At 38.5% G+C, this 11,999-nt stretch overlaps 1 protein-coding gene across 1 annotated transcript in view; it reads left to right on the top strand.

Annotated features, from left to right (window-relative positions):
* The window catches only part of CCDC141 (coiled-coil domain containing 141), a 155,463-nt gene extending 145,917 nt beyond the window's left edge, over nucleotides 1-9,546 (top strand). The window contains exons 26-29 of the mRNA XM_039494690.1: nucleotides 3,582-3,736; nucleotides 3,836-3,965; nucleotides 4,050-4,215; nucleotides 9,210-9,546. Coding sequence (XP_039350624.1) covers nucleotides 3,582-3,736; nucleotides 3,836-3,965; nucleotides 4,050-4,215; nucleotides 9,210-9,339 — 581 coding nt within the window. The 3' untranslated portion in view covers nucleotides 9,340-9,546. The remainder of the gene's footprint in view (nucleotides 1-3,581; nucleotides 3,737-3,835; nucleotides 3,966-4,049; nucleotides 4,216-9,209) is intronic.
* The last annotated feature ends 2,453 nt before the right edge of the window (nucleotides 9,547-11,999 follow it).

Raw genomic sequence — 11,999 nt, forward strand, 5'->3', positions numbered from 1 at the left:
GAATTACATTAATGTGGGGTGATAGATGGGCAAAAGACAACTTGGAACTAGAGACAGATTTCAGGTCCACTATCCTCTAGACCTTTAGAGACAGAAATGGGAGTGTTTTACAACTGAAGACCTGGGGTGGGGGTGGGGAGCACTTTTCAAAGGGGCTCTAAACTTACTTTTAGCCTTGGTGACTCATGGGATGAAATATTAATATAAAATTAGAAAACCAGTTTAGATCCATTTGCAGTTTCAAGATGATATAATGGGGAGGAGGGGCGGAAAACTTGATTGCCTGTAGCAGTCTATGTCCATTAAAATTGTTGTTGTTAGAAAATGAACTCCGTTTTCACTATAAATTTTGTAGTATATACTAACATTCAACAGGAAGCCAGATCAAAGCTGAAATCCTTGCCACCTTATGGCTGTATTTGAACAGATGTTTGAACTTTTTCTGTCCAAAATAAGTAGCATTTGCTTCTACACTCGCCTGATGTACGGAACAGAAATCTCTATGGTGGCAAAAGATTGACTCTGCATCACAGTATCCCGATGAGTGAAAAAGATGTAGGAAATTTCATGTGATACACTACCTTTGTCCAACATAATTCCACAGTGCTACACAAACACTTCTCCTACAGCTAGGAAAGGGACTTGGCTTTGTTCTTAATGGTGCAAATTAATCTTTTTAGCAACAGTCACAGAACCCAGAGGCAGACACTGAATTTTAATATTTTCAGCTGGGATGCAAGCCTTTGACTCATACACTTGAATCATGTATGGTATATGGTCTCTTGGCTGCTTACTGTCATGTCAGTCTGTAGGCTGGCACAATGTCTGCTCACAGCATGTTGACTGGAAATTTGCCCTAAACCACATTTTGAATTTTATGTTTAAAATAATTTAAAAGGTGCCCATCTACAAGGTGTAGGCCCTTCCTATTACTTAAATACATAATGGTGGCAAAGATGAGCAGCTTCTTTGAATGCTAGGTTTTCATCAGAAAACTTTTTGTGCCAACACTGGCACCACATAAATCATTCCACCTTAAGGCAGAGCCAATGGCTGTGTTATTGAAAAAACAATAGCACTGAAAAAATGGAGAAAATGAACAGCTCCTTATTAATTCACAGGCATTTGTGGGGGTCTGTGAAACTGTATTGCAATGGATGCATCAGAAATTCATTCTGATGTTTTGGTGCAACAGGAGTGGTTTCCCCATGTATTAGTATCAGGAAATAGCATAGCTTCAAGGACTAATGGCCCAATCTGAACACCCTTTAATTCTTTTCTTTTTTTTCTGTGGGGCTTGGTACCTTGCAGGATCACCTACTGGTCACAAAAAAGTAAATATGGATGCTCCAAGAGGGGAGGGGATGTAGAACAAATAGGTAAATGCAAGAGGGAAACAAAAGGGGAGGGAATAGGCGTTGGGGAGGATACAGGGGAGAGACAATAGGCAAAAAAGAGAATGGGAGACAAATAGGTGGAAAAGAGAAATTTTAGAGACAGAAGAAAATGGGGAGCAGGAGAGGTGTGGCTCATCTATGCTACCAAAAACCTTGCTTGTGCTTCATGGAGATGAGCTGCTGCCACAGGGTTGATTGCTGCACAGTAGGAAATATTAAACTAAAAGACAAATGGAGAATAAATGAGGAGAGTTAAATTTATTTGGTACTGGAGCAGGTTGAAATTTTTCATTCAAAACTTCCATATTGAAACTAAAAGCATTAGCAAAAAGTTTCTGTTTAAAAAAAACAAACAAATCTGGGGGTTTTGCCCACATGGAACATTTTGAAACTTAAAATGTCTTTTTCTCAGTTAAAATATTTCCATTTTGCATAAGTTTTCTTTACATTTCCAGGGAGATTGCCTCTGACCTGATTTGGAAATCAAAAACTTCAGTATACTTAACGTTTTCCCTGGACCAATCCTACTTTTTTGCCAGTGCTCATTTAATCCTTGATAAATTGTGTTGCCTGTGTCGGCCTATAGTTTAACTAGCCCTTTGTTGGTGGATGGCAGTTTGGGGGTCTAAATAGTTTCCAATAACCCTCTCTACTTAGCATTCTCACTGAATATATTTAGTAGGTGACTGTAAAGAGCTTTTCATTCCAAAACTACCTCTGGTTCCAGCTACACAGCAACATTGGATAGGATCTAACTTCATAGTCATTAACATAAGAGCACTGTCTGAGGATATAAATTCCCTCTCCCCAGATCTGCTGCTGCTTCTATGCCAACCGCATCAAATACCTCTTATTTGTAGCTTAAACCCATGGCCTGCAATAAGGGGTGTGTGTGGTGTTGCTTCACTTCAATGGGAGCACCTAAAGATATGCCTCTCACAGGCCCACGGTTTGTGATGAGGGTGGGGGTGGCCTGAGTTGTTGACATAGTTTTGTCCTCTTGCACTGTTTAATTATAGACTTTGTGGTAGCCGGGAGATAGCAAGGGCTCAGGACTATCCCGGCCATGCTTTCTCTCACTCCCTACTGGCCCCTGACATGCCCCTATGGAAGAGACTTTTGTTTGGGGGACTAATGATCATTCACTGTTAGTGGTGTTGCACACTCTTGAGGGACATACTGATTTTGCTCTCACTTTTGTGTATTTCAGGAATGATTCTGCTGAACAGAATTACCCCAGTATAAGTGACAGCAGAATCACACCCTAGAGTTGGTTAAATTTGAATCAGTGAAATATTTTGGATAAGGTTACTAAACACTAACAGTTCTATTATATGAGAGTCTTGTATGTGCCTAAAGGATTTACCCTCACAGTAAGGTAGCTAGAATGCATACAGTGGGGTTTGCCTTGTATTGTTCTTAATAAATCTGTATGCTATGGTATATTATGAAATAATGGAGGAGAAAAAGAGAATATATATTTCTGATGTGAAGGGGATGCAAGATGTGATTTAAGTGTCTGGACTGCTCTAAAAATCCTTTACTTTGTAGCAATCTACCTTAGTTTTTCATGTGGGGCTTAAGTGGTAATTTAAGAGTGCATAAATCCTGTTCTGTCCTTCAGCATTAGTGTGAATTTGACCCTCTTGCAGAATAGGATTCTTGTGTGCTTCACTAAGCTGCTAACCTGGAAGGATGGCACAGACTAGCAAAGCCAAGAAAAGCATGATGTGCAACAGTAAGCCTAGCCCAAAAGTTTGCCAGTCTTGACATTGTTCCTTAAAATTCTGTAGGAAATGTGTTTTACTATTCACTGCAATAAGGTAATCCACCATATATTTATCTATTACTCATAAAAAATAATGTGATTATCTAATGCTACCTTGAAATTAATATCACTCTCCTGATGCATGGAGGTCTTGATGCTCACCACCCTTTGTGCCAAGGAGAGTTTCACTATTTCCACACCATATCACACAGGCAAGAAGCTAAATGAAAGGAATATAATTTCAAAGATGTATGTCCTCTACTGCTGTGTAAACTAGTACTCTTGAGACTCAACCATAATCATGTATTCTTTTCTCCATGCAATAATCAAAAAAATGAAAGCAGAAGGGTTTTTTTTGTTTTTGTTTTTTTGCTTTAGTTGTGCCATTTCAAGTACAGTATACACTTTTTTTTCAGTACAAGGAAAACAACCAAACTTCATACAGAAATTTGGACATACAACTCTACAAGAAGGAGAAGATTTAATCCTGCATTGCACTATACGTGGAATACCCAGACCAAATGTTGTTTGGACTAAAGATGATATCAGACTGGTAGCTGGAAACATCAGTGTATGTCTTAAGTTTTTTAAAGTGTTCCTTGGGGAGGGAGATAGTATATCTTGCTGTGTGCTACTAATGGTTGTCTGCACATATCTTATTGTTTTACAGACTGAGAAATTAGGTGACTCCTATTACCTTTTTAAAAGAAATGTAGTCCTTGCTGATACTGGGAAATATATTTGTGTGGCCAGCAATGAAGTTGGGGAAGCATACTGTTCAGCTTTCATAAGAGTTACAGGTGAATGTCCCTCCTCCAATGCACATTAGTATAATTAAAGAGAACGTTGTTACCATTGTCACTGACATACATGTTTTGTTTCAGAGAAAAATGAAAAACCAGAAATTCCCACTGAAACTGAGACAAAATCAAAACAGGAACAAGGATATTTTTTAGAAAAAATAACTTTCCCTACAGCTGAATTGGGACAAGATCAGGACACGCATTGTATGAAAGGTCAAAGGCCAATCGCTAACCATCTGTCAGTGAGGTAACTTCAGCTTTACTGAGTACTGTGTCTTGTAATATACTGTAGTGGCTGTACTGAGCTTCATTCATGCGCAAGACCCTGTTGTCTTACATTATACAAAAGTGAGTAAGTGAATCATAACATGACTATCATCTGCATTTAGATTTCTATCAGAAGCTACCATAGATCCATATACAATTTATAAAGTAGAACTAAGTGTAACTTACATAAATGTAACTTGTATGTAGTGTCACTCTAGCCTTGTCAGTTCCAGGACATTAGAGAGACAAAGTGGGTGAGGTGATATCTTTTATTGGACTTCTGTTGGTGAGATAAACAAGCTTTTGAGCTACACAGAGCTTTTCTTCAGGTCTATGTGGCTCAAAAGCTTGTCTCACTTGATCCAGTAAAAGTTATTACCTCATGTTTACAGAGACAAGGTGGGTAACTTATCATTTATGAATATGTAATATATTCATAAATGATCTGGAAAAAGGGGTAAACAGTGAGTTGTCAAAGTTTGCAGATGATACAAAATTACCCAAGATAGTTAAGCCCAAAGCAGACTGAAGTATTACAAAACTGGGTGACTGGGCAACAAAATGCCAGATGAAATTCAGTGTTGATAAATGCAAAGTAATGCACACTGGAATACATAATCTCAACTATTCATACAACATGATGGGGTCTAAATTAGCTGTTAGCACTCAAGAAATATCCTGGAGTCATTGTGGATAGTTCTCTGAAAACATTGCTCAATATGCAGCAGCAGTCCAAAAAGTTGTGTTATGAATCATTAGGAAATGGATAGATAATATGACAGAAAAAGACATAATGCCACTATACAAATCCATTGGTATGCCCACACCTTGAATTCTACATGCAGTTCTGGTCATTCCACCTCAAAAAAGAGACATCAGAATTGGGAAAGGGACAGAGAAGGGCAACAAAAATGATTACAGGTATGTAACAGCGTCCATATGAGGAGATCTTAGAAAGGAGCTGACTGAGGAAGGATCTGATAGAGGTCTATAAAATCATGAATGGTGTGGATAAAGTAAATAAGGAAGTGTTATTTATCCCTTCACATAACACAAGAACTTGGGGTCACCCAATGAAATCAATAGGCAGCATGTTTAAAACAAAAAGAAATACTTCTTCATACAATGCACATGTAGCCTGTGGAACTCATTTCCAGGGGATGTTCTGAAGGCCAAAAGTATAAATGGATTTTAAAAAGAATTAGATAAGTTCATGAAGGGTAGGTCCTTCAACAGCTATTAGGCAGGATGGTCAGGAACACACACACATCCCCATGTTCTGGATGTCCCTAAACCTCTGACTGTTAGAAGCTGGGACTGGGTGATAGGGAATGGATCACTTGATAAATTGCTCCCTCTGAAGCATCTAGCACTGGCCTCTGTTGGAAGACAGGATACTGAACTAGAATACCTATTGGTCTCACCCAGTATGGCTATTCTTATGTTGTGTATAACAACCTCTTAGACTGAATTACTCAAAGGCACTTTGGAATAAAGCTTCTATTACATGCTGGTATAGCTGAAGCAAGATATCAACACTATTGCTGCAAAGGGATGCACTACTAACCGGTGCCAAGCAGGTATAGGATTTTGTGAGTGAAATGGCCACAGGCTTGACAATTTGTTATATGCATTTTATCATTGCTCATTCTAAAAGTGTCTCCCAAGGAAATTCTTTCATTTATGAATTGGGCACGTTATGTGAATAGTACATCCTCCACTCTCATTTGAAGAGAGAGAAGGCACTATCTATATATGATGTCTTTACTCAACAGCTGAAAAATAAAATCAGTGGTGTATCCTGAAAAAAGTTCCAAGTTAACTTAGCAGGAGCGCAAGGGTTTTTTTAGCATAGCAGAGGATGCCCACATGTGAGGTCTCGTTTACCACCCTGGTACATTATTCAGCTTCTTTAAGTCCTATGCCAGAATGAAACTGTGAAATGAAGGCAGGAAAGAGGAGTGACAGAATTCTCCAGAGTCATCAATGATGTCACCAGATTCCCAGGAGACAATGGTCATATTCTCACTGTGGCATTAGTACTTACTGTGACACTAAAATGGATAAAAATAATTTCCTACTTAAAAGCCTATGTCTTATCCCAGAAAGGTTAGTATTTTATCAAAATATTTGATCCATAAGTGATGACTGTTACCTGCATATGTTGAAATCTTTCCTAATCATATTTGGCTGACACAGAAGATCAGTGTCGTGCTATCCTGAAAAATAATGTTGTGTTCAGTGACTGCTGCTAGGAGTATGAACGTGTTCAAATTACAGGGTTTGGAATGTGGGCTTTAAGAAATGCTTAGCAAATTCATCCCAAAAGTTCTGTAAAAAAAACCTGAAAGCTCTCACAAAAGACTTCATGCCACATTATGGTGATCCAATGCATTTTCACTGGCTGTATAGCATTCGCTGCTGCAGTTGGGAGTCAGACCATACTTTTGGATATGTGCACCATCCCCAATGAAGTCAATGCAATTTATGTGTGTTGTGTTTCTGAAGGCAGAATTAAGCCAAAGTTGATAGTGGCTACATCAGTAAATTTGCTCCATTGACCTTCTTTTTACAATCCTCAAAAAAGCAAAAGTGGCATAATTAAAACAGATCAGTAACTGAAATGACACTTGGATCTTCAAGGTAAGGTACAGAGGTTTCCAAGGCACAGGAGCTACTTGACGGCTCACATCAAGGAGAATTTGGCAGGTATTTTACGGTATTTTGAGTGCTGCATAAAACAAATGGAATACTCTCATAATAAGAGAATGGACTTCACTTGAGAGTGAAGAAAAGCACAACTAGAAGGGGAAGCTTGTTGCAATAAGAGAACTTTGATTACACCTTTTCTTAGGAAAGCATCTCTCTATCCGTCATAGTCGAACTGTAGCAAAGTCACTACTTTTTAATTGAACTAACACGCACATTTGAAAAAAAGGTATCATCAACTTCTGCAGACATTGAAGACAGATTGATTTGGGTTAAATTCACAGCTGTTCAATGGCCCAGTGCAGGGCCTATGCACAGCTTTTTTCCTACTTAGGATCAATTTTGAGAGCTTAAGTATATGAGACATAAGTGGTGCATAACCCTTGTAACATCTTCCTATATAAGGCTAAATTTCACCCTCTGATTTACATTCTATTTTTTTGTGCAAAGTGCTGTGGGGTAAGTATTTTTCTCCCTAATCATTTTATATTCTAGGTCTATGTTAATTGACTTCTCCCTAGTATCAGTTCATTGTTACTTTGTTTAGAAACATAAACAAGGGGAGGAGACCGAGACTGGATGAAAAACCTGGGGGTGAAGTCATGATGACAGATCAGACAAGGAGATGGGGGTTGGAGGAGGACTGGGACTGGTTTGGCACAGGAGACTGAGCCTAGAAGCTGGTGGAGGCAGGGGAAGAATAGGCTGCTGAAGGATGACTACACTAATTAGAAGGCAGCATTCATGCTAATGAATATTATGATTTCAAGATGATGTATCTAACAAGGAGAGCTGAGAGAAACTTGGAATTTCCATCCAGTGGGAAACTTTGGTATTTTGATGTTTGTTTTCAGCCCAAATTAGAATGAAAAGTCAAAATATCAAAACTTTAATGGAACATATTCTAAAAAATATGACATTAAAATATTTTTTTGAAATTTATCAGAATGAAACATTTTGGAGGGCTGTGGGACTCTCTTAATGCAACATTGGGGTTCAGTCTCAGGCGAGACCATGGTGCATTATGAGAGATATCACTGGGCTGTGGAATCAAGCCCACAGGGGAAAATAAAAACATGAGGCACAGTGGAAGCTAAAGTGGACACTGATTATTGATGAAATGATGCAAAACAAAACAACATTTTGGCTCAGTTCAACAAACCAAAATTATTTGATTTGGATCAACTTGACCTGAAATTAAATATTTTGTTTTGATTTTATTTCCTGGTGCCAAAATAAAAATTTACCTGTGGAAAATCTTTATTTTTTTCCTCAAACCACATTTTCTGTCAAAACCAAAAACAATGGAAAATTCCTGAACAGTTCTTCTAATGAAGCACGTTACAACTCTGTGAAAGGTAGATTGTTTGGCCATCTTTTTGTCTTAAAATGCCCTGAGAAACTAAAGTGAGAGGTTAAGGGATTTAGGATTATTTCCATTTAGGATTATTCAATAGAAAAACATCTCCATGAATCTTGCTAGCAAGAAGCAAATGACTGTTCCTGTTTCCTGTGAAAGTGGTTGAAAGTCTGTAGGACAGCCAACATGGTACTAATTAACCTTTGACACTCTACCGAAGATCTAACCTTTATATTGGTCAGATCATTGTGTATTTGCCGCCAGAATTTTCATTATTATTGTGGTCTTCATGCTGCTTCATTTGGACTGATGATCTCTCTTGAAGGAATAAATATCTGAGTTTTCTCTGTAATCTTCGCATCCTCTAAAAGTTCTGCTGTGCTAGGTTGATGAGAGTGCAAGAATGCTGGTTCTTCAATCTCTTCCCATCTGTGAGATGTGTTGATCTGAATTAAAGCTCATAACACAGGAAAGAGAACTAGAACATATGTCAGGGGCAGCATATTGCTTGCAAAAACTGCTCTTCTATTTCTTCAAAAATCCTTTCTCCCTTGGTGCTCTTATTCAAATCCAGCTGAGTAGGCAAAGGTACATGCGTTGTGTATCATGGTGAAATGTCATCTGTTCCAAAGAAAAAACAAAAACCTGAAGGCTTTTGTTTTATTGTTCTGACTCCTCTGCTTGTACATAACACTGCTACTTCTTACTCTTCACCAGTAATAAAATAAGTTTTAGTCCAGTGATCTAATCTGTTAGGGATGGGATTACTCCATACTTCTGTCCATGATCTTGGATATTTTAGGAGCAGTTTTGTCAACCACCGCAGAATGGTGAATGAAGAGTGCTGTAATTTACACCAGATTAAAATGTAGCTGATATTAATTTAAATGTGTTTGCTTGCACAGGTTAAAACATAAACACTGGCTGCAGAGTGCTTATTTTTCACATGTGGAGTCGCAAGAGGTTAACATCAGTTTGAAGCATGATCCCATACTTCTCTTGGCTACTCCAGAGGATATTATAGGGGAAATCTAATTAAGAAGATGGGTTGAACTTCAGGATGCCCAATTTATGAGTGGACTAATTGCTTGCTGTGAATCTTCATGGAGATTTGACATTGTGAGGGGGGAAAGGGACTCTCTGAGTATTGCTTAATTAATACCTAAGAACATGCTAGTAATTAGAATTTGTAATTTGTTTCTCTATATTTCATTAATAAAGTCACATGCATAGCAGAATCTACTTGACGTAAATGTTGTGGTTTCGACTTCACTTGTTTTATCCTGGCTTATAAAACACATTAGAAAACACACCTCAAAAGAAAGTGTATTTATACGTGATATTAGTAAATTCCCCTCTACTTTTTTAAGTACCTTTTTCATAGGCCTTTGAAGACCACAGTCGTCCTTGTTTGTAGGTCAGTTTTCTTATATCCATTCTGTCAGCAAGACTGAGAACAAATATCAAGTGTGGTATACAAGGAACTGAATGAGAGAAGAGCAGGTTTCCCCATTTTTCCTCTTAAGTAGCTAATGGAGGACTTCAGCTCTTCAATTTTCATTTACACAGGCAAGGGTTAATGGCTTCTATAATCAGGGAATGATAGAAATAATTTTTGTCTCTTATGGCTGGCTAATCCTATGTATTTAAAACCTGAGGTTGGGGGTTGATCAGTTCCCAAAGTCTCTGGCAATGCTCCTAGGGAGGCTGTGCATGGACAAGGAATCATTTCTGGCAACTGGAAGGCTGGACCTAGTCAGGATTGCTGCTATGATGGTCTCGGGGCAGATGAAACTTTTTAAGGCAGCTTAATAGGAACTTTATTCATATATTCATATTGTTTGCAAGACTTGGATTATAGTGCCTGGTGATAGATAGGCCAACAGTCACTTTCACTTATGTTGGAAAACTGGGTTTCCTCCTTTGGATTGCAGACACCCCTACAGTTGTCCTTAAAGAGTTCCAAGACTACCACCAGATCAGCAGCAGATGTTCTGGAAGCCACTTCACACCTGCAGTGGAAGTATTGGAGGAAGAGGACCAATAAAAGCCATAGTTTGGTTGGCAATTTGAGAAGCAGTTGAACCAGGAGAACTTTGAGACTCTAAAATAGCTGTTCCTCAATGGTCATTCTGATCCAAATTTTCAAAGCCCCATGCAGCAGACAGTTTGTGCAAAACAGCCTCCTATTCCTATACTACTGTGTGTTCTTTGGCCAACATAGTTGGTGCCGTGTGCATTTTGTAAAGCACATCTGTGGTGCAAAGGTTTGGAAAATTGATACTTTAAGTGAATGTCCTGTGCACCCAGGTGAGTACTAGGCTTATGCACCACTTAAATCCCATCGTAGTCCTGTTTTGGAAGCTTAAGACTTTGTTCTGACCCTCTACACATGGGGGTGAACTTCACCCTGGCAGAATAGGGACCCAAATAACGCATTAGCAGCTGTCTCTCTATCTAAAACCATGAACATAAAAATCAACAAAGACAAAACCTATAGTCCCCTATAATCATCTTCAGTCAATAAATACTTCACTTGTACATCTTATTCACACAGGTATTGACGTTGAGTTAAAGGCCACTGTTAAATATTTCATTTTAATAGCCTTTAAACCCAGAGAATTGGAGTATGGGCTATTTAATTATGTCTCACACAGAGACTGTAAAATTAAAATGGATAAACACTTTAGTTCTGTAATATCTCTTATCAGCTGGACTGTTTATAGAAGTGGTGTTAGAAATTGCAGGATAACTAAAACTCTGAAAAAGTGATTCTGTGAACATGACATTGTGGCATTTCGTGTCTATTGTCCCTGATTCCATAGCCAATTTGCTCATTGAAAAAACAGAGGGGTTTTGGTTTTTTAACTCCCAGACCTGAAGACACAGCTTGGGCTTTGAAAGTCAAGCTCTGTTTTTGCTGCCTTTTTTTTTTTTTTTTTTTTTTGGTGGAGGGGGGAATCAATTTTTGGGGGATTTTTTGTTTTTTCCCTCCTAATCCTTATCTGGCTTAATCAACAGTCATGATGTGTAAGTTCAAGCTGTGGATTTTTTATTAACAATGTGATAGGTAATATATGAAACAGAATCCAACATACTCTCCCATAATTTTGTGACACTGCTAAGATTTGTTCTTGTCAGCAAGTCAAATAGCTATGACCATGAATGCATACAGGGAATCAATCTGTTAAGGTGTCTTTTGTTTACATAATCACTTTTCTGACAATAAGCACACCTAAATCATTCATAGAATCCTAGAAATTAAAAATGGAAAAGACATAATACATTATGGAGACCATCTCCCTGCTCTTTTAACACACACACACACACACACACACACACACACACACACACACACACACACACACACACACACACACACACACACACACACACACACACACACACCCCCTAAGACTGTGTTGAGGAAAGATGGGGAGGTTCATTCCTTAGTATTGTCTTCCTTCAAAGCCTCAGTTCTTGTTTATCTTATCCCACCATCTTAGATAGTACCAGCACTTGACAGCAGCATCAACTTTTCAGCCATAAATGTAGGCATCCTCCTACAGACCCTATCACTGAATAAGCAGCAAAGAATCCTGTGGCACCTTATAGACTAACAGAAGTTTTGCAGCATGAGCTTTCGTGGGTGAATACCCACTTCTTCGGATGCAAGCAGTGGAAATTTCCAGGGA

Source organism: Mauremys reevesii, linkage group 11, assembly GCF_016161935.1.
Source record: "Mauremys reevesii isolate NIE-2019 linkage group 11, ASM1616193v1, whole genome shotgun sequence".
NCBI lineage: Eukaryota > Metazoa > Chordata > Testudines > Geoemydidae > Mauremys > Mauremys reevesii.